The 23,072-nt window shown below is 37.0% G+C and overlaps 1 protein-coding gene across 2 annotated transcripts in view; it reads left to right on the top strand.

Moving 5' to 3' along the window:
- Positions 1–23,072, top strand: part of LOC124160207 (mitogen-activated protein kinase kinase kinase 4) — a 70,906-nt gene that overhangs the window by 46,618 nt on the left and 1,216 nt on the right. For both annotated transcript variants that reach the window (XM_046535998.1, XM_046535999.1), the window contains exons 20-25: positions 1,792–2,016; positions 2,793–2,983; positions 9,808–9,988; positions 14,058–14,180; positions 19,827–19,933; positions 21,599–21,778. In XM_046535998.1, coding sequence (XP_046391954.1) covers positions 1,792–2,016; positions 2,793–2,983; positions 9,808–9,988; positions 14,058–14,180; positions 19,827–19,933; positions 21,599–21,778 — 1,007 coding nt within the window. The remainder of the gene's footprint in view (positions 1–1,791; positions 2,017–2,792; positions 2,984–9,807; positions 9,989–14,057; positions 14,181–19,826; positions 19,934–21,598; positions 21,779–23,072) is intronic.

Raw genomic sequence — 23,072 nt, forward strand, 5'->3', positions numbered from 1 at the left:
ATAATGCAGCACTGCATTACATTTTGCATTAACTCACAATAGGGTAGTTTCCTTCATCAAAGAAAACGAAAGGCATTGATTGCAATTCGTTACCCACCATTAGTGTATTCATAATATACAAATTATTTGGTTTTAGAAATACCGGTTTAGATGAATGGCAATGGTCAATTTTGTCCTCATTTGAAAAAGGCCAGATTGGCGCCCATGCGATGCCACTCCACGTGACGTCACTGGGACCTAGTTTCTTTCTATATGAGTAATAGGAGTTTTACAGCATCTGAGATTACCAATGCATGCATGAGGCACAGAGCTCAGGGAAACATGTCTTGATAATCACCTATTAAAACTGGCTAAGGTCAGAAAGTTTTCTTCGTTTGATAAGGTATTAATAATCATTATTTAAGCCAATCGCTACCAGCTAGCAGGGCACTCAGCTACCTGTTAGCATCCTGCGCCCTATCAGCGCTCAAAGCCTCGCCCCAAGGTCACCTCACTTGCGGCAGCGGGAACCAGAACGACGTCACACGGAGTTTTCCCATCATTCATACTTAGCCGTCGTGTTTTCGCGTGCTTGAAAATTTTCACTTTTCATTTAATCGCAAAAAATAGGTATCGTCATTTAAAAATCTAAAAGCGTGAAATACGTACTCCAGGAGTAATAATGTTTCGATTTAGGCAATAAAACATAATAGGAAACCATCCTATTGTGACGAACCAATCTAGCTGCGTGTATGACACTGCTTGAGCCGAAAAATATTTGCTGTCCATGTGAAGGTATAACAGGGGAAACATTGAACAGTGACTTCACAACAGATAATTTGATACTTTGTCCAGACTGTGTCCAAAGTGCAAGTTATCTTTGCCACACTGCATCTCATAGGCCAATTTCAAAGGCACCTATTTAAAATTTTGGGCACGCTTGAATTTTTTGAATATTTTTTCATCTCTGAAAGCTCCTAAATCGAAAGATCATAAGAATAGGAGTTACTGTACAGCAACTTGGGAGTGGTAATGAGTGAGTCACCATGATTCCACAATGATGAAGCTTATTACATGATGTTGGGTGAACACCGAAGAATCTCCTACTGAAGAAAGAACCATAATTGATGCTCTTTTGCTTGTTCACAAGGAGAAATTGAACATTGCTTGATGATTATAACGTAGCATAATGTATATCCACCTAAATGCCGTTGCTTATCCGTGGAATTGCGTGATGAAGTTCTCATTGTAACTACTTGGACCAGGACTGAGGTTCGTGACTTCAAATTAACGAAAATTTTGTAGTAGCGTTTCTTTTACTATAGACTGGATTAGACTCTTTATCAGGACAAACCATTTGCATCGTAAAAATAAGAACAGTAATAAGGTTGTTCATTTTAGCACATTGCGTACGAATGGTGAGAATTCTCGTCATTTTTTCCCCGAACGTTTCGGACGGATGTTGAAGATTCTCGTCATTTAGGTGTGTCAACCTAAACAATATTAAAGCGTATTCCTTAGTACGTTTAAGCGTACGCTTTAAAATTGTTTAGGTCAATGCGCCTAAATGACGAGAATCTTCGTCATCCGTCCGGAACGTTCGGGAAAAAAATGACAAGAATTCTCGCCATCCGTACGCAACGTGTTAACAAGAGTTTACTGTACCACTAACTCCTCACTGTAAAAAAATTTTTCCCCAATCCCATGGAGTATTTTATATAGAGGTTTATCCTATGATTTTACTTTGAAGTGTTGGTTGTATTAGTCCTCTGTTGTACGTATTGCTCAACTTTCTCTCACTCTAACTTTCAGGGTCCTTCCTTGACTTGTCACCTCAAGGAGAAACCCCACCATCGCTTTCACGCATGGAAAGGGTTCGCAAGGCAGTATCTAAACTGGACTCCAAGCTTGAAGAGAGCTTGATGGAAAATGAGCTGATTGGACGTGTCGCTCCAGAGGCGCAGCGTAAAGCATCTGACCACATTCACATCCGTGCTCGAAGTGTGACTTTCAGTTGGCAACGTGGCATCAAGTTGGGTAAGTGTTGTGACCTCCTAAGTCATGCTTCAAGGATAGGGTAGTGTAATACATTGGTGTTCAATGGACATCATATTTATGTGAAACATGTAAATTTAATTTTGTAACTTACATCTCTGATCCTTGGATAAGTCTTCAGCTTTACTCCTGGAATTTTTGAAGAAATATGTATCTAATGTATTTACCCCACAAGTTGTTTTTCAGTCTTATGATTTTGTATAGAGGCTATCACATTTCATGGATTCTTAGAATTCAAGATTCTAATTGTTAGTTTTTAAGTTTTTTTGTAGTTTTTATGTTTTTTTATAGATGGTGCATAAATTGTGTTTTGTAACTGTAATTGGTGGTACACAATAAAATGGACACTTGAAATGTGCCTACTAGTCCATATATTTAGTTATCAATAATTAGTAGAATGCAGCACTCATGAAGTGTTTTCCCAACTTTTTGTAATATCAAAGAAAAAACTGATTTTGTATTTTTGAAATATGTATTAATGTCTAAATAATTTTATGTTATGTTCTGGTAACAAATCATACATTTATGGAATGATATACATAGTTATTTTAATTTATTAAGTGTCAATGCATGTTTAACTGTGAACATAGTATAGATATCTATTTTAGAAGCTTTCAGCTGCTGGCTTGTGTAAGCTTTGATTGTCCTTGGCTTCATATATTCTTGTTATAATCATTTTTTACTCTTTATTTATCCATCTAATCATCAAATTTTACTGCTTGTTGAAATACATCGAATCCCCTATTGGTTCTCTTCAGGCCAAGGACGTTTCGGTAAAGTGTACACTGCCGTCAACAACAGAACTGGAGAGTTGATGGCCATGAAGGAAATACCACTTCATCCCAACGACCATCGGACTGTCATTCGTTCTGTTGCTGAAGAGTTACGCATTTTTGAAGGCATACATCATCGCCATCTAGTGAGATACTATGGGGTGGAAATTCATAGGGTGAGTAATGTGGAGTGTATCCTCATGGAGCTGATTTCACAGCCTTTCAGCCATATTTGATCAATTGTTATTGTTGGCAGTTCATTTTCAAGTCATTTAAATGATTTGGATGTTATTTGGTTGAATATCTTCTATATTTTTCTCAAGGATAAGGATGAAGAAATATACTGGCATGCATTCTTATTTTGTCACCTCCGTTGGTGTATTTAAAGATTGATTCTACACTTAAGTGTTCACAGCCATAGGCACTAGGGAATAAAATCAGTTAAAGCTTGATCTTTCATTTTATTAATTGAAGTGCTGACAGTAAACTCAGTCTATTGGATTGAGATTGACAGTAGATATCACTTTTGTGATAGAAATTTTGATTGTTGAATGGAGTTTTATTGTGAAATTTTCGTTTGTAATATTCATAATGAAAATAACTTAAGTGTAGTCCCCAAAAATTTTATTACATGTTCCAACCCCAGTGTCAACTCTTAGTAGTACTTCAGACCCAGTAGATAGCTCTAACAAGGGGAATACACGACCTTCGCATCGCCGATAGAGCTCAAATTTTGCGATTCGGTAGTTTACGGGTACAAATGTAATATGTCGAAGCGAGACGACGCACTTCTCGAAAAATTCCGAGAAAAAAGGAATTAAAAATCGTAAAAAATGAAGGTACGCTATATGATCTGTTTTGAACGCCATTGTTTAACAAGTGGGCGACAGCCTAGTGGATACGGCATCCGACTGTGGATGTGAAGGTAACGAGTTCGATGCTTGCTCAGGGAACTTTTTTTGTGTTAATTTTTGAGAATTTTATTGTTTAAATTTTTTAAGTTCGTTTTCTTATCTTCGTTACTACTATGGAATATATTTTTAAAAGTTTTTTTTTAAATATTTAAATCAGGAATGGATCAGCTTGGGATTAGGAACTGAGGATGAAGGGTGGATAGAAACCCGGCGTCGGCATTAGCCCGCTCATAATGAAAGGCGCCAAGGGGACCACGGCTTAATGTCCCATCCGACGGACGGTGTACTTCACAACAAGTGTAATCCACATTACACGCAGGGATTGAATTCAGGAATGCCTCCGATTTTCCAAAACATGTTAAAATATGCATGGTTTGCTTCGAAGCTCGCTGGCACGAGACAATTTTTCGTAAATGTAATTGACGTGTGTTTTCCTTAAAAAATTATGGACAGTCGTTGCGGTTGTGGAAAAAACCCCTTTTCTGCTTGTTCGTGGTGCCGCAAATCACTTTGTTTTGCATGTCTTTATGATGAGTTCCATCCTGAAAATTGCAAATAAAGGATTAACCGGAGTGGTGAGGCAGTGTACTGGCCTTCCACATCCAAATCTCGGTAAAGAATTAAGGGGCATTCCTGAATTCAACCCCTGCGTGTTATGTGGATTACACTTGTTGTGCAGTCCGTCGGATGGGACGTTAAGCCGTGGTCCCCTTGGCGCCATTCGTTATGAGCGGGCTAATGCCGACGCCGGGTTTCTATCCACCCTTCATCCTCAGTTCCTAATCCCAAGCTGATCCATTCCTGATTTAAATATATAAAAAAAAACTTTTAAAAATATATTCCATAGTAGTGACGAAGATAAGAAAACGAACTTAAAAAATTTAAACAATAAAATTCTTAAAAATTAACACAAAAAAAGTTCCCTTAGCGAGCATCGAACTCGGTACCTCCATTTCCACAGTCGGATGCCGTATCCACTAGGCTGTCGCCCACTTGTTAAATAATGGCGTTCAAAAACGGATTATATAGCGTACCTTCATTTTTTACGATTTTTAATTGCTTTTTTCTCGGAATTATACGGGAAGTGCGTCGTCTCGCTTCGACATATTACATTTGTACCCATAAACTACCGAATCGCAAAATTTGAGCTCGATCGGCGATGCGAAGGTCGTGTATTCCCCTTGTAAGTAGGCTCATGCCTGTAATAAATAGTTTTGTGGATTAAATCAAAGTTATTTTCATTATGAATTTGTTCTATTAATTATTTGACCACTGTGCACCTATTGTTCAAACTTGGTACCCACTAATTTACATCCATTTTTGCATTTCAAGAAATTTGTTGAATACTCAGGTATTAATAACAGTTGGGTGCTTGTAGAAACTATTACATAGCAGTTGCAGTGATTGGTGGCAAAGTTCTGTGAAAGGGGTATCGTATAAGCGCATGTAAGAGGTGCACCTTTTTCCCCAGAAATTGCAGCCGAAAATTTCCACTAATTTTTTTACTGCGTACAACACGTTTCAGCTCACAGAGCCATCATCTGGTATGCATTGTATGCCGTAAAAAATTTTGTGGAAAAGTGCTACAATCTTTTATTTATTTAAATATGTCTAACTTCCACCAATTGAACAGCCTGAATCTGTTGAACTTATTCCGTATTTATATGTTGCGGTGGTGATATTTGCAATCGTTTTTCATTCAGGGTTATTCTGATTGGATGAAGTCACATTCTGGTTTTGAGAGTGTATTTAGTGAAAAAGTCTCTTCCAAGCTTGGGAATGCAGTTAGCAGTCCTCTCTTTTGAAGTTTCTTGTCATTTTGGCAAGTTCTATAGCATCTTGGATCAACTTTAAAAAGCAACTCTTTTTCTGTGGTGATCACTCTTGAGTTGTCAAAGTCAATCTCATGCCTTGGCGTTGTCCATACATGTTCTGCAATTGCCAAGAAATGGAAATCTTTCTTCTGGCCCTCCTGTGTTCTTCTGGGGGTTGTTTGAATCAACATGTTTGGCCAGAATGGAATTGGTTGCAGCTCCACTTAATATTATGTATGCCTTTTTTCATGTGTTTTAGCAGTTGATCTCTTTCTTTTGTTAAAAGATCACTTGCTTTGGTCACCCTCCTATATCTCGCTGCCACATCACTCTCTCTGAGTGTGCTTGCTATCTTCGCCAATATGCCATAGGCTTATAGTGTACCTTCATGGTCTGCTTGTTCTTCTGGGGTAGTGTCTTCCGAAATCCTTTTCAGGGCCTCTTTAGCCTATTTATGTTTTCAAAATCTGCTGCTCATTATTTATTCAAAATCTTGCTGTACCTTAGCTAATTATGATTTTAATGATTTGGTAATGTAAAAAAAATTTTGCTGGGTGACAGGGGCGCAGCTAGGAATTAAGGCTGGGGGGGGAGGGGGTTTAGGTGCAACTACAGTGAAACCTCTATTTTACGCTTTTGAATGGGCCGCTTACAAAAAGTGCAAAATTGAGGATATTGTAAAATAGAGTATCATTTTCTAAAGGCGGTATTGGTTGGGACCTGATGAAAACGGTGCAAAATCAGGGAAAATGTATAATGGGGGAATGTAAAATCGAGGTTTCACTGTAATACTGGAGTGTGTAGGGTATAGTATACCCACCAGGATAAGCGGTAGGTGCGAGATTAATAAATTGCGGAATTTTAAAGATGTCATGTTCTCATGAACGTTTATTCAATACTGCGTTACATGAATACAGGGAGCTGTAGACAGCCTTCAAACAAATGACATACACGAAGCACAGTATCATGACATCTCCCTTTTCCATTTACAAATTCAACCCAAAGTACCATTTCAACGTTAACAACAGATTTTTTTTTTTTTCACAAAAGTAATGCACTTTAACATCACACAATTTACAAATAATCAATCAAATACAAAATTAATATTCAAATAATAATCATGACACTTTTTATTAATCACAGTACCTCTTAGGTTTTCTCACAATCCTGCCTGATCTAGTTTTGTAGTCACTATTAATTACATTGTTACCATTTGTTTTTATAGGGGTTATAGATTGTCTCAAATGGAATGAATTCCTTCGCAACAACCGATCCTCATGATTTTTTATTATGTAAGACCTTGGTGTTCTATCTTTGGCCACTACCACACCAGGTAGCCAGACTCTCTTATTTTTAATTACAATATTATCACCTGGCTGAAAGTTTTGCCTGGTTACCGCACCTCTGTCATAATATTGCTTATTTTTGAGCTGGTTGGACCTCAGTTTATTACGTACATCTTTCTGAATCAGTGGCTTTAACAATTTGCTTCTAACAGGCAATTTGGACCTTAGTCTTCGACTCATTAGTAACTGAGCTGGTGATGCACCTAGGCCAGAGAGAGGAGTGTTTCTATATTCCAACAGTGAGAGATGAACATCATCTCCACTTTCATTACATTTTCTTAGCATCATCTTACAGATTTGAACTCCTCTTTCAGCTAGTCCATTTGATTTAGGGTAAAGTGGCGAGCTTGTTCTTAACCCTATTCCCCAATCATTTGCAAACTTTCTGAAGAAAAGTGAATTAAAAGGCATATTGTCACAAGTAATTACTCTTGGAATACCATGGGTTGCAAAAAGTGGTTTCAAATTTCTTACAATTGTATCTGCTGTACATGATCCTAGCAATAATAATTCAATCCAGTTTGAAAAATAATCAATTACAACTAGATAAGTCTTCCCAGCAAAATTCATTAAATCCATACCAATCTTTTCCAAAGGAAATTCTGGTATTTCATGACCAATCATTGGCTCTTTTATATTTGCAGATCTAAACTTTTCACAGACACTACACTGTTTCACATATTGTGCTATGTCTCTGTTAATGTTAGGCCAGTACAACACTTGTCTAGCCCTAGCTTTGGTTTTTTCGATTCCCATATGACCCTGATGAAGTAATTCCAGCATGTATCGTCTTAATTTAGTTGGCACTATTAACTTGTTATCAAAGAACAATAATCCATTATCCTCATGAATGTTAGTTCTAATCTTATAATATTGGCTTAGTTCACCATCAAGATCTTGCCTTCTGGGCCAACCAACTTCACAGAAATTCATAACCCTTTTTAAGCTCACATCCACTGCAGTTTCTGCTTTACATTCCATCTTTCTTTTTTCACTCATTTGCAATTGATCACTTACACCAACTACATGTATTAACTCCGCTAAACAAGGTTCTTCATGGACATCGTCTTTACAATATGACCTTGACAGAGGGTCCGCTATGTACATTAACTTGCCTGGTAAATACCTTACATCCAAGTCATATTTCAATAATTTAATTCTCATTCGTTTAAGTCGAGGTGACCCAATTTTAGCTATGTTCATTTTCATTATTGAAACCAAGGGTTTATGATCAGTGTATATTACAACTGGTCTACCATATATATAATAGTGAAATTTTGATGTGGCAAAAATGACACTCAGAAATTCCTTTTCTATCTGTGAGTATGATTTTTGAGTTTCAGTGAGAGCACAGGAAGCAAAACTAACTGGTCGATTTTCACTTAGGAGGCAACACCCTAGCCCATCTTTAGAGGCATCACATTGTATTGCCAGTGGCTTCACTTTATGACCATTAAATGATTCTAATATTAATGACGTGGGTTTCAATCCCACCTTCATCAAATTACCACTTTCACACTGTTTCAGTATTCTGTAAGGCAGAACATTCACTTGAGCACCTGTGTCTAGTTTAAATTTGACATTAACACCATTCACATTAATAATCTCAGACCAGACATTTGAATTATCAGTACTCAAACTGCTCACTACACTTTCAATTACAAAATCATTAAGCTCATGTTCAACTTGATCAGACAAGTCAACTGACTTTACTTCATAATTATTATACAATTTTCCACTTTTACATGCAATTGCAAAATGATTTGGCTTTCCGCACTTTTTGCAAATTTTACCAAATGCTCTACATTCTCCTTTTCTATGCTTATAATTGCATTTTTTGCACAAATAGATATCATTTACTACCGTCTTGGGTAAGTACTTATCAGTATCCTTCAATTCTTCCTGTCGTGGTCGCCATCTCGTCCCTTTCCTGATGACTGCTTCCACGGGCTTGGCTCCATGCAGGGTCTCGGCCTGTAATTTCCCCATTTCGGCTGCCTTGCTGACCTCGATGCACTTATCAAGAGATAATTCTGGTATACGCAGAAGTCTCTCTTGTACCGCCAAGTCATGTATTCCGAGAACAATTCTGTCTCTCAGAACACTCTCTGTCTGATTGCCGTACTCACAGGTTTTGACTAACTTTTTCAAGTCAGTGACAAAAAAGTCCAAGGGCTCACCTTCCTGCTGTTTGCGAGTGTTAAACAGGAAACGTTCAACCACCACGTTTTTTCTAGGATTCGCGTATTTTTCGAATTCATTAAGAACTTTATCAAAATCCGACTTATCTTCTTCTACTTGGTCAAACGTATTAAAGAGCTCAACTCCATCCTCACCAATTACATTCAGTAAAATGGCAGTCTTAACTTCCTTCGGTTTCGTTTTTAGTCCCGAAGCTAACATATATATCTCCAAGTTTTGCTTAAACTTCCGGAAATTATCACTTATATTGCCCGTTAAGACTAACGGATTTGGTGGTCTCGCTTGTTGCATTCTCGAGAATTTTTTCTTTTTCACTTAGCTTTGACCCTGTCTGACTACGTACTAGCAATCACATGGTCCTAACCGAGCACTGCCGACTGCGCCATGTCATGTTCTCATGAACGTTTATTCAATACTGCGTTACATGAATACAGGGAGCTGTAGACAGCCTTCAAACAAATGACATACACGAAGCACAGTATCATGACAAAAGATAAATGGTTCAAAATGGTGATTTTTACGGCTTTCTGAGGGATATTTTATTCATACTTCCACTATTTTATTAGTAATATCAATCCAATTAAGTAAAATGGATTAAACTTAAAAATTTCCCTGAGCTCTGGGGGGGGGGTTTATCCCCTCGCTGCGCCACTGCTGGGTGAACATGAATGAAAATTGATTTCTCTGCTTAATGATCTCATAAGATTCATTTTTGTTCTGATAGGAGGAAATGTTGATTTTCATGGAGTATTGTGCAGAAGGTACGTTGGAGAATCTAGTGGCTGACACGGAGGAAGCAGCAGCCGGTGGTCTTCCGGAGCCAATAATCCGCCGGTACACTTTCCAGTTGCTGCAGGCAGTGGCAACATTGCATCACCATGGGATTGTGCATCGGGACATCAAAAGTAAATTCCCAGATTTAATCCTTACTTTTTTACAGTGCTACTAATAAAAAAGTTAATCATTGATGCTAAGCGGTTAATTTTTGTCATTAGAGCCACTTTAGTCCATAATTTAATGCCGGCCTCGGTGGTGCCGGGGTTAACCTGGATCCGCCCAAAATATTTTTTTTGAGATTAATAATTCATATTCTAGGGGAATGGTAAGGGTCCCATTTTTAATTCATTCTGAAAATATTACGTTGATCGGTTGTGTAGTTTCCGAGATACAGGCTGTGACATAAATGTCACATTGGGCGGATCTGTTGTCTTTTGGTGCAAGGTTATATTTACCCAGAAAAAGCAAATATTTTTCGCATTTGAGCTGCACTGTTCATTTCAATGATAAAAAATACTAGAAAAACATATTTTTAATTACGTATACTATTTTCAAGCTTTTGTTTAAATTTTAAGTAAATTGTTTAAAAATTTAGCAATAATTTTCAGAGTTCCATTGCCCACGATTCATAAATTTTTCGATGTAAATTGTGATGTTATAAGATGTACAAATTTTCTGGTTTTTTCAATGTTATTTCACAACTGTGTGGTATATTTAAATTTATAATGTTTGTATTATAAACTTGTCAAATACACATCAAGAAAAATTATTTTACATTTATGCATAGTTTTCGGCAGGAGTGTTATGAAATTACAGAACCTTGAATTGACACAATCAATGGATTTGTTGAAGATACATTTAAATAATATTTTTACATGGCTAATAAGTAAAACAGTTGAAAATGCATTTCTCAATTTTGGAAAATACATAGAATAAATATACATGTTTGAAAAATATTCTCACAACACATAAGAGTGTAATACAGTATAAAATTGAATGAAATTTGAATCAATTTCTTTCAAATAAACTAAAGATTGATTTTGAGTTCAATGCCGGCGTCTACGTACCATTTTGAGTGGTAAGTAGTAAAGCAATATTTGTTCTTATTACATGCATCGCATGCAGTGCATTTGACGGAAGCGCAATGTTCTCCAGCACGGCGACGCCATCTTTTGTTATAGTAAAACAGAGACTGATTGATCATTAGCACCGTAACATATTTCACTGTCTGCCTCTGTTGAAAATGAAGTAGTACGGCGGCTATACTTGGCTTTTCATCGATGTATGGTCAGTTATGTTTGCACTATTACACGCCTAATTTTGACATGCAAGGACCAGATATCGCTTGAGAACAGATTGTGAACAGCTACATCCAAAAGCCAAGGAAAAATATTCCACCACCAAAACTGATTGTCTTCCGCCGAATGAATTGCGTGCAAGGATGGATACCAAAATACGTAATCATACTCCTGCCAAAAGAGAGTTTCCTCAGTGGGAAAAATCCCCCTGAAACGTTCTTTCAATTTAGTGATCTACGGCGAAGCTCCCACAATTTGTCTATTATGTCCGGCATCGTATTGTCTGCACAGTGAACGTATTTACTTATCACAAGAAACCTATTCCTTTGCTTGGCTACGGCAAGCATTGAGTTTTAAACATCCCCAGAATCTTCCAAGGAGTACTAGGAGATGAAAAAACAATAAACTTAGTATAATTATCTGTTTCTGCTGTGAGAAAACAATGTCATCCGAAAAAAACCATTTCAAAAATTTCTACGCATGATTTTTCCCTCAATTCAGGAATATCTGTTTCGGGAATAACCTATATCTTCCAAAAGATCTTCCCGTCGCCAATTGGCTGCTTCTATTTTTACTTTTTTGTTGGAGAAGTGATGTACGCTTCGTTGACTTCGAGTCCTTTGCCTTACGTGTAACTGGTACCGAAATTCTTCCGGACTTCTCTTGAAATTCATTAGTATTATCATTATCAAGCTGCAAAACAAGCTCCACTCTTGCCCGAAGTTGTCTGCCCGTTAAATTTTCCACAAGTCCACCAGCCTGGTCATCTGCAATGTCCTCATCAGTGACAATTGCTGCTTCTGATGGCTCAAGGTATATTGATTGTACTTCGTCAAAGTCTTTGTTTTCCGGAAGCTATTTGGCTTCCCACAGTGTAATATCTCTGAGCTATCGATATCCCTAATATTAAAAATTTTAATTAAAAATTAATAACTGGAATAAAAGTTACTAAATGCAAGTTTATCGATTAATTGATAAATAATAAATATTTTGGCGGGAATACGAAGGGAAAAAACGTTGAAAATGCAATAAATTCTAACTAGAGCATAAAATTCGAAACTTTTAAGATTTGCATAGGGATCCGCCCAATGTGACATTTATGTCACAGTAACATTTATCAGAGTATATTACAGAAATGGAAAGCAATACCAAACATATTAATATATTATTAATAATATTGTATCATAATGTTGATACATACCAAAAATTGTCGCTGTAGCGCATATAGTTAATGAAAAAATTAAATATTTACACAAAGCGAACGTCCATTTTTAGTGTCTAGGGAAGGCACCTAAATACCAGGGGTACTTAAAGGATAGGTCTTCACTCTCACTTGACAATTCTTACCTTGAATTGATGCACTTAGCTTCCTCTTTCTTATAAGGTATCAAACACAACAATATGCCGTGCCCGAGCGATGCAAGAGCCATCACAGTGGAGCGATACAGGGTGTGACATTTTTGTTACATTGGGCGGATCCCGGTTAAGTCCCCGACTGCTAACCTGGAGGTCGCGGGTTTGAATCCCGCCTGGGTGTTTTGACCACCATCCAGGGCATGGATGTATGTGATTGTCAAACAAGTTAATTGTAAGAGAGGACTATATAGTCCTAAATTTGCTTGTGAAGTAAAGATGACATTATTACAGTAAAACCTCTATGTAGTGAACCTCTTTACATCATAAACCTCCATACATCATACCATCCCTACGGTCCCGTCAGATTTACATGTAAATTTATAGGCAAACCTCTTTGTAGTGAACATCTTTATATCGTGAAACCTCCACTTATCATACCAAGGAGATACCCCCGAGACGGCCTAACTACCTCTTCAAATCAAACCGAGACAACTAGACACCATTAATGCAGCTGCGATTATGTACATGGAATGGCATTTTCAGTGATAAATGTTTCACCCTTATTATTTTTTTCTTATATACCTTTAATATGCTGTAATTTTCACGTTAATCATTAGTTGTGGCCATTTTGTTCCATATGAGAGCATACCTAACAGTAAATAAGAACAAAGGTCTAACTATCCTAATCATTTTTAATGACTGTTGAATTAAGAGATTGAATTAAGTTGAATCTCATAATTTTCTCTCAAATCGTAGTAAAAATCATGTGATAGCACACGCTTTCTGTAATTATTATGTATATAGGTAATAAATATATGTTCACTAATCCATGCATGTTTGTTTAAACTCATACATATAATGGCTTTATATAGACAGTAGAGCCTTTCATTTCTGAATGATATGAAAAAATGGTGCCTATCACTAAAACCTCTCTATAGTGAACCTCCATACATCATAATGCGCAAATTTTGGTCCCCGCCATGACGATATAAAGAGGTTTTACTGTATTAATTTAACATGGATATAAATTCATCCTCAGGCAAAAAAAAACTTTCTTTACAAGAAGTTATTTCTTTCTTCATTGCTTTAGATCCAGATGGTCCTTTTGCCTTACTCTTGAGAGTGGTGAAATTATTATTCACATGCTCATCAGTTTGAAGGCTCTTATCTTATATGTATTTATATAACTTCACCTGACAAATCCCTCCCTCCCAGCCTCACTCCCCAATTTTTCAGTTTCCTCACAATTATCCTTTATCCCAGTTCTAAACTAAACCAAAATCTACCTTTTCCAACCCTTCCCCATCACTTCGTTTGCCCATTTATTCTGTACCATACTCCAGTTCAGCTCACATGATTATGCTGTAGAGTCATGATGTGTGCTGTGTAGGTTAGTACTTCTGTGGAAACAAAAAAAATTCTTTCATGCATCACCAATGTTGAGCATTTCGACTTTGTAAGACCTGCATCCATCACTTTTATTTCATAATGACTACATTTTTATTCCATATTGTGAGCAATCTAATAATCTTTTAATTTCCAGGTGCTAACATATTCCTAACAGATGAAGGCAACTGCCTGAAACTAGGTGATTTTGGATCAGCAGTGCAAATCAAAGCTCATACCACATTGCCAGGTGAACTGCAGTCTTTTGTAGGCACACAAGGTGAGGCTGCTGATGATCTTATGAATTTCAATCTAATTTTTTTTCTTATGAAGCAAGCAGAAATTGTGTTATTTTCAGGATATGTTTTATTGAATGTTGGTTTTATCTTAATGGCCTGTAGGAATATTGGAGATGGGTCGGTTTCGGTTCTCGGTACTGCCAGTTTTTGGCCTGTGGAACCGGTATCGAGAACCGATTGCATGAAGTCGGTACTTTGGAACTGGCTCCGAATGGCGGCAATGATTTGAATCTGTTGCCCATAGGCGAAATGGTCTGCAGTGTATTCAAGGCCAAAAAGTGATAAAAAAAAGATTAAAAAACGCATATATTACTTTCTGATTGCATGGCGTCCACTTTTTTACTCTTGAGAGTTGCTCGCTAACACACGCATTTACGGGTTCGTCAGCTCTTGCCAACATTATAACATTTCCTTGGTCATGGCTGCTTTCTAACAAGCTGACTTTTTGCCTGCCGCCGTCCACGAAACAGCGCCATTCTTTCAACTTCCCATAGGTCTCTATGTATGTCTTCAAACGAGTCAAATCGTGCTGTTGATGGCATGGCGCCCATTTCAATCTGGCCCGGCAATCTACCGCCTATGGCGTGAAATATAGATAATGCTACATTGAGACCGCTTTCAGACAAAACGACTTTTTGCCTGCTGCCGTTCACGTGCAATTCAGGTGGCTTTCAGATGAGACGACTCTATGCAATGACGTGTGCCGTGCTGTGAACGGCGGTCGGCAGAAAATTGTTTCGTCGAAAGTGATCTTACGATTGAATCATGTACATATACAGTAATTCTTCGACATTCGAGCTAGATGCATTCCGAGAGCTTATTCGTAAGTTGATAAACCTATGCAAGGTATCGAAAAGTGTTGTTATCCTGCAGAATGCAAAACTGCATCACAATTTTGCCTTAGCTCGTGGCGCCTCAGTTTATCAATGGTATCGCTTCACCGGCATGTTGAGCAGTTTATTTTTGAGGTTATAAGAATTGTGACAGAGAAGCATGCGAATAAGTTATCAATTACAGTAAGAATTTAAGCTACATCACAGATCACAAAATATATTTTGAACTGACTCACAAGTTATAACAAATGGTGCTATGCAGTATGTAAACTGTGCTCCAAGCATACTTCGTGTAGCCCTTCAAAATTAACATCAACTGAAACTGTTTTCAGTGAATGCCTGTTCAGCACTGCAGGCAATATTTCTGCCAAAAAAAAGAATAGAATAGACCCAGATAGCATAAAATTTTGAATTTTTAAAATCAAAATCTGGAGAAAGAACCAGTGGCAAGTGGCAGTGGTGATCTTGCATTCTTTAACTGCCTGTTATTTAAACTTTTTTACTTGGCAATTAAATTATGGAGGCAATCTTAAGTTTTTTTACAGAGCTTTCCTGCTAATTTACATCTTTAATGAAATTATTTTCATTCACTTTTTGTGGTTGTTAATTTAAATTTGCTATTGAATCAAATAATAAGAGATCATTCTTGGAACTGAGTATTGAGAACGGATGGGGAGAACCAGACCGGTACGGAGAACCGAAAAAATTTAAGAACCGACTCATCCTTAAAGAATATTTATGGTCACTAAGGTTGAAATAATCAAGGCTTAAGTAAATAAAAAGTAGCACTTATTAAGTATACAGGCGGTCCTCGACTTTCGTACGCTCAACATGCGTTCAATGCACACTTTTGTACATTCCAAATTCACACCTTTTATTAAAATTAAAAAGAAGAACTTTGTGTTTCCACATAAATATTTAATTTAATATAATATTAAAAAATTTAATAATTTTAATAATGAATCGCTTTCACCAAGTTACGGCTCAAACAATCAATGACACCTTTTACTTGAATTTCGTACGCCAAATTCAGACTTTCTGAATTTTCGGTATGTAAGTTTTTGAAATTGATGTTTACTGTGCATCCTAACATTCAACTGTTTCAAATGGCAGTGTATGTGAACAATATGAATGTGTACAATCAAGAGAATTGTTGGTTGTTGACTTTAATCTAGGTGATTTATTAGAGAGAGACACTGCCTGCTATAGGCTCCTCATCAAGAGTAGAAGAAAGCTGTAGTTTTGCCTTCATTGGAGAGATTTCTCAAAAAAGTTGACAAGACATCATCGAACAGCTTTCAATAAAACTATGTAGTAAGTTCTTCTTTCTAATTGTGTTTCTCCGTTTGAGTGCTGTTTAATTCATGTACACCCTCAGCAACAATATTGTACGAAATATTATCCGCATTCCATTTGTCTTTTGTCTATTTTGAATAACATGCGAAATATACGCGATCTGAATGTCACTCACCGAGAGGATTTTGATGTAAAAATTAAAAGGTATCAAGAGTGAGGGTTTAACAATTACATTTTCTTATACTTCTTGATATGTGTTTTTATTTATAGTGGTCATAATTAGTGGAACATCAACGTAAACGCCAATAGGTAGCTTCACTCGGTACCCAAAGGAGTTCTTGTTTTTCATTTACATTTTCTGCATATTTTCGAAAGAAATTACATGAATTTAGGATATTAACATATTATTAAACATTAGTTAATAAAAATAAAATCTGTGTAAAAAGATTTTAGTACGTATATTTTGCTCTTTTGGAACGTCACCCCTAATTAGTATGGAACTCAATGGTTTGACTTTCTTACATTCGACTTTTCCGTGCGCGGTTTCAAGAACGCATAGTGTGCAAGAGTCGGGGACAGCCTGTATGAGTGAATTTCAAAAATTTATCGATTGCAAAGTGTCAAAACAAAATTGTATGAGTGAGAAAGAAGGCACATTGTGAAGGTGAAATTATTATTAATGTGATTTGCGGGAAAACCTCATTGTTTATTTTTTACTAATGATGGATTCAAAGTATTTTATATTATGGATTCCTCAGTCATGGTGATATTTAGTGATCTTTCTGGGTATTAAGAATTAATTAAGAATACTCGGAAAAATTACTAAATATCATCATAATCTTAGTTTTAAGGTTTTCGCAGCGATTAGATGCACTATTATAATCCATTTTTGGGTGTACGTCTGCGTGCTTATGTTCATTATTAGGAATATATTTAGTATATATTTAATATTTTTATATTTTATTTGTTTATTAGGAATTGTTTGAGCTTCATTTGGAATTATCAAGTGTTCTTTCGTTAGATGATTGGAATTTAATAGATCGTATCACTACTTTTTCGGCTTCAAATGTTTTCTATAATACGCAAGTCAGACAGAAGAAAAAATTTGAATTTCTTCAAAAGAAGAAGCCGGTGCAGAAGTGTTCCCTTCCTTTGGCGGTACACAACCTTACTGCTGAAGTGTTTAGCAATGATACCATCTCAGTGTTATCCAGAGGACTTAACTTTGCTGTTACGCCAAAAACATTGCCGGTAGAAGTAATAATAACTGGAGTAGAATCTGCTATACGCGTACTTCCATTTGGACTAGCTGAGGATATTCGCCATGAAGTTGTGCAAACCCTAAGAAAAAGTAAGCTGCCTTCTCCTAGCCTGCCTATTTCTGAGAGAAAAGCCATCAAAGAACTCAAGGTACAAAAGAATTGTCTCATATTACCAGCCGACAAAGGAAATTCAACAGTTATAATGTATAAGCATTATTATGATCTTAAAATCCGTTCTCTCTTGGACGATAAGACGTATGTTAAACTAAACAAGGACCCGACAGCTGCCTTAGAAAATCGAGTGAAGAAAGAAATCAAGCTATCCTCCATTCCCAAAGAAGATCATTGGAAAGTTTTTCCTCATGCCTCTAAAACTCCACGACTGTATGGACTTCCTAAAATACATAAAGCAGGAATACCTCTGCGACCGATTGTGAACACTATCGACTCACCGACGTATAATTTGGCCCGCTATATATCTAGAGACATTCAGTCCTTTATTGGGAGTACCGAATCCTACGTTAAAAACTCAAGCCATTTCATCGAGCTACTAAAGGATTTAAGAACATCAGAGAATGATATTCTGGTCAGTTTTGACGTTGCAAGTCTTTTTACTAAAGTTCCGGTTAATGATTCAGTTCTGATTTTAAGGGAACTAACTCAGAAAGGGCTCCCTAATTATGTACCCGATCTCGCAGAATTATGCCTCAAAAACAGCTATCTATGCTACGACGGAGAAATATATTCCCAAGTAGAGGGAGCTGCTATGGGATCCCCTCTCTCTCCGGTCATAGCTAACCTCTTCATGGAGAAGTTTGAAGCCGATGCTCTTTCATCGAGTGAATATCAACCGGTATGCTGGCTCCGATATGTTGATGACACTTTTGTTATTTGGCCACATGGGAAAGAGGCTCTTGAATATTTCCTTGAACACCTGAATAATATTCATGATAACATCAAGTTCACCAAAGAAATCTAAGAAGATGGCTCCTTACCGTTTCTTGATGTTCTAGTAAGAAAAAGGCTAGACGGAAGCTTGGGACATTCGGTCTTTAGGAAGAAGACCCACACAGACAGGTACTTAAACGCGGCATCACACTATCACCCGCGTCAGATGTCCTGCGTTATCAAGACCTTAAGACATAGAGCCCTTGCCGTTTCTGATGAAGATAGCATGGAAAGTGAAATGGAACATCTTATTTCAATTTTAAATGGAAACGGATATGCTAATTCATTCATTAGGAGAGCTTTAAGGGAAGTCAAGGCCCCGATGGAGAAAACAAAACCAAGTGCTTTTGCAGTTCTGCCTTACATATCAGGAACAACGGACCGGATTGCTCGCATCCTTGGAAAAGCCAACGTTGAAACCAGGTTTGGCACGTTGAGGAAGATCATAGACCTACTTCCATCCGTCATTGATGCTATTCCCCCATTACAAATGGAAGGTATATATGAGATTCCGTGTTCATGTGGGTCTAGTTACATCGGACAGACCAAACGGAAGATAGTGACAAGGCTGAAAGAGCATGAAAGGGCGCTGAAGGCAAGGCAATGGGAAACTTCAGCTGTCGCCGATCATTTTATGTCGGGGCCAGGACACAAGATCCTCCTGGATGAGGCCAAAGCCATTGCAAGAAAATCTGCATATTATCCACGGCTTATTAGAGAGGCGATAGAAATTTCTAAATGACCTATGAATTTTAACAGGGATGATGGATATAATTAAAGCCATGTGTGGAAGAGATAAATTTCGAAAATTTAATAACAATATTCCACTTTTCATCTTCCTTTTTTATAGTAGATGTTTTGAAGAAGTTGGCTTTTATTTTATTTATATTTACTTTTTTAAATACCTTGACAACAATGGACCAGTTTTTCCAACGGTACGATAGATGTTTATATTTTCATTCTCCTGACGACGTTCCCAGTAAGTGGAATGAAACATTGAGACAAATATTAAGCACGCAGACGTACACCCGAAAATGGATTATAATAGTGCATCATCATAATCTCCCCGGAAGCCTACTTGAAAAAAATCCTCAGTCATGGATTTATTTTCGTAATGTTATAATATACTGTATACAGCTAATTTTTAGACCATCCTTAATATTATGCTTGGAAGATTATAGTGGGTAACCTTAATACAAAAGATGATTCACTAGTACTCATTGCAATGGTGGCAAATTTTATCTGTGTTTTTGGGTGATTTAATGTAAGATTTTTTTTTATTTTTCAGCATACATGGCACCTGAGGTGTTCATGAAAACCACTCATGAAGGACATGGAAGAGCTGCTGACATTTGGTCTGTTGGGTGTGTGGTGGTGGAGATGACGTCTGGGAAGGTGAGATAATTGTTTACTGAATTGATCCTCTGAGTAAGAACTCAATTTCACATTGTAGGTTGAAATATTAGTATATTTCTTTTATAGTGTATTCCTTTTATAGTACAGTCCTTTTATTATACATGCGGTCGAGAGATTCGTGAAAGAGGTCAGCCAAACTTTGTTGGCAGCAGCGAAAGACGAGGAACGACACTGACATAAGAAATATAGACTGGAAAGCAGATAACAGTAATTCTTTCATGATTTCATGACAGACGATGTTGAAACATTAAACATTAGTTAGACTAACGAAGAAAGATGGAGTTAGTGTGAATTTTGGTGCATTTGGGTCGTGGGAGAGGCGAGCGGGGAGGGGACACGAGCGGCCTTCACCCAAAATCCATTTAGTCACAGCTGTCTTACAATACTGGAGTAGAAGTGCCTATCCAAAGTTTGCACGCCTTTATAGCCACTTGAGAGGCCTCTTTATAGACCGTAGGCTCCTTTCCTGCATTCTCGGATCTAAAAGTATTTCATCACTTCTCTAAAAGTTGGTAACATCGATTTGTTTATCACCCATGAGGTACCAAATAAGGGACAAGTCGTCTCACTACGCATCCTTTTTTACCTTCTACCGTCGTCTGATTTATACAGTGAAACCTCGATTTTACATTCTCCCATTATACATTTTCCCTGATTTTGCACAGTTTTTATCAGGTCCCAAACATTACCGCCTTTAGAAAATGATACTCTATTTTACAATATCCTCAATTTTGCACTTTTTGTAAGTGGTCCATTCAAAAGTGTAAAATAGAGGTTTCACTGTATTATCAAAGATGAACACCCTCCTAGGGATGAATTTTACTGTATTCAAGGGGTGGGAGTGGGAGAAGCGAGCGGGAAGGGGACGGGAGCGGCCTGCTGCTCTTGTATCCACGACACTGCGTGGGCGTTGGAATATTTTCTACAAGGAGGTGGATTCAATTTTGGCATTTTGTGGCTAAATGGTGGCAGATATGTCAAAATGCACGAAATTGTTGTCCAACAGGGGCAGTAACTCGGCAAAATGTTTGAGGAATGATCATAAAATATAAAACTTTTTGAATTTTGACCCTTCCCCCCTAAATTGCATTTGAACAAGGATCAGGGGTTCTCCTGGAGGTCTCAAATTTTTCAGGCCTCGTTTTTGATCAGTCTCACAACTTTTTTTCATTGGGCTAGATCGATTTGAAAAAAATCGATTTTTCTGATCCGCCCTAGTGTCTACTCCAAAAGGGCCTCTTTCAAACTGTATTTTATTACATGCTAATCATGGGCCAGTTGACAGTACCCCTGTAATCCCTTGTTTTGGTGAAAGTCTTACAATAGACCATACTAACGGTCGTGCTAGTGTAGTTCCTCTTTACTTTTTTGGACTCACTCGATTTAAGTGATATTTTTTCATCCAGCAAGGGTATGAAATAAGTAATGGTTTTAATAGTTTGATAAAATCAATTGATCATGACGTGAGATGGGGATAAACTGCATGTAAGCTGAAGAATTTACACTTTTAAAGGGCTCTTATTCATGTGAAGGCCATTATTATCTTTATGAAAGTTGTTTTATGAATGTGGTTAATAAAGTACAAGATCTAAGCAACAAAGAAGGAATGTGTTAGAGGTCTAATTTGAAGCCTTTTGTTTTCAGAGACCATGGCATGAATATGATAGCAACTATCAAATCATGTTTAAAGTGGGTATGGGTGAAATTCCTGCTTGGCCGTCAACTCTCAGTCAAGAGGGTGAAGATTTCCTTCATGGTTGCCTCCAGCATGATTCTAGGAAGCGTGAGACTGCAGCCAGTCTTTTAAATCACACTTTTGTTAAGGTGAGTGCTTTGTATATTATAATTGCTCTCGATGGTTGATAGCATTTCAGTTGTTGAAAATCAATGTATATAAAGGGTCTTAGCAACATGTAAACATAATTGGCCGTATTCACTTTTATTCTCATAATTACATTTGGCAACTTCCACTGCAAGGTTTTTTTTTTCATTTTGATTTTTTAAATGTGTGCTTTCTTTTGTTTTCTTTCTTTTTGAGCAACAATCATTTTTGATTAATAAAAATAATCATTGACTTAGTACTTAATATTTAACTAATTTATAATTAAAAACAATGATTGAAACAATAGAAAAAACACACTTGCAGCAAAGTTAAAGAACAGGGTCCTTTACGAAAAACACTCGGAGAAAGTATTTACACTAACGGAGAACCGAGATGAGAACATTTGATATAAGCACAAAATAAATGTAAAAAATTGATTGATATATCAGAACAAAAAACACAATGCTCTTTGAATGCATTGTTATTGAATTTGTCAACTGTTTCCGCTACTCGATAATGTTCAGAAACTTAGTTAATGTGTCTTGTGACTCATGGCCTCTGTAGTCACTAGAGAGCCCCAAACGAATGGGTAACTGTGGGACAATCAGAGTTCGTGGGAGGCGGGAATTTTGAAATTATCTGAAACCACATTCTATCAGTTAAATTTTGACCTCTGTTTAAGTTAGGTTAAAAAAATCAACCGTGCTTAAGACATAATTTCAGTTAACTGCTCGCCCTTAATTTGTATAAAAGTTTCCTATGGTAGTTCATGAAATATGCAGCAGGAAATGTTTTATGTAAATTTATAGGATATTAAATCGTTCTAATTGTGATTGACCATCACTTTCAAGCATTCAATTCTTGATAACCATAATGTCAGGTTATTACATTTCTCACTCAGACGATGCGGATCTTGGCACTGTGTTTTGGTAATAGCATGAAGAATTTCAAATGCACATTAATTGAACAAAACTTTTTTTATCAACAGTCTTGGGACCTTAGTGTCCATATGGGTGTGTGGTTGAGGTTAATATACACCTATACAGAAATTTTCACAAAAATCTGACACACTTAGGGTGAAATGTGTGTTGGTTTGAGGCAAATATCTGCTCCGGATCTGACCTGACCAATATTAGACCTGATATTAGTGGAGAAATGGTTATAAATTTTCGATTAAGAATAATATGAAGTGCTCGATGGAAATATGTGATCAAAAATGGAAATCAGGTCATACTTTCCTCGTCTAAGTAGAAAGTCTTGATGTAATATAAGTTAAAATAATCGACTTTTCTACGC

The sequence above is a fragment of the Ischnura elegans genome, chromosome 6 (genome assembly GCF_921293095.1).
Source record: "Ischnura elegans chromosome 6, ioIscEleg1.1, whole genome shotgun sequence".
Classification (NCBI taxonomy): domain Eukaryota; kingdom Metazoa; phylum Arthropoda; class Insecta; order Odonata; family Coenagrionidae; genus Ischnura; species Ischnura elegans.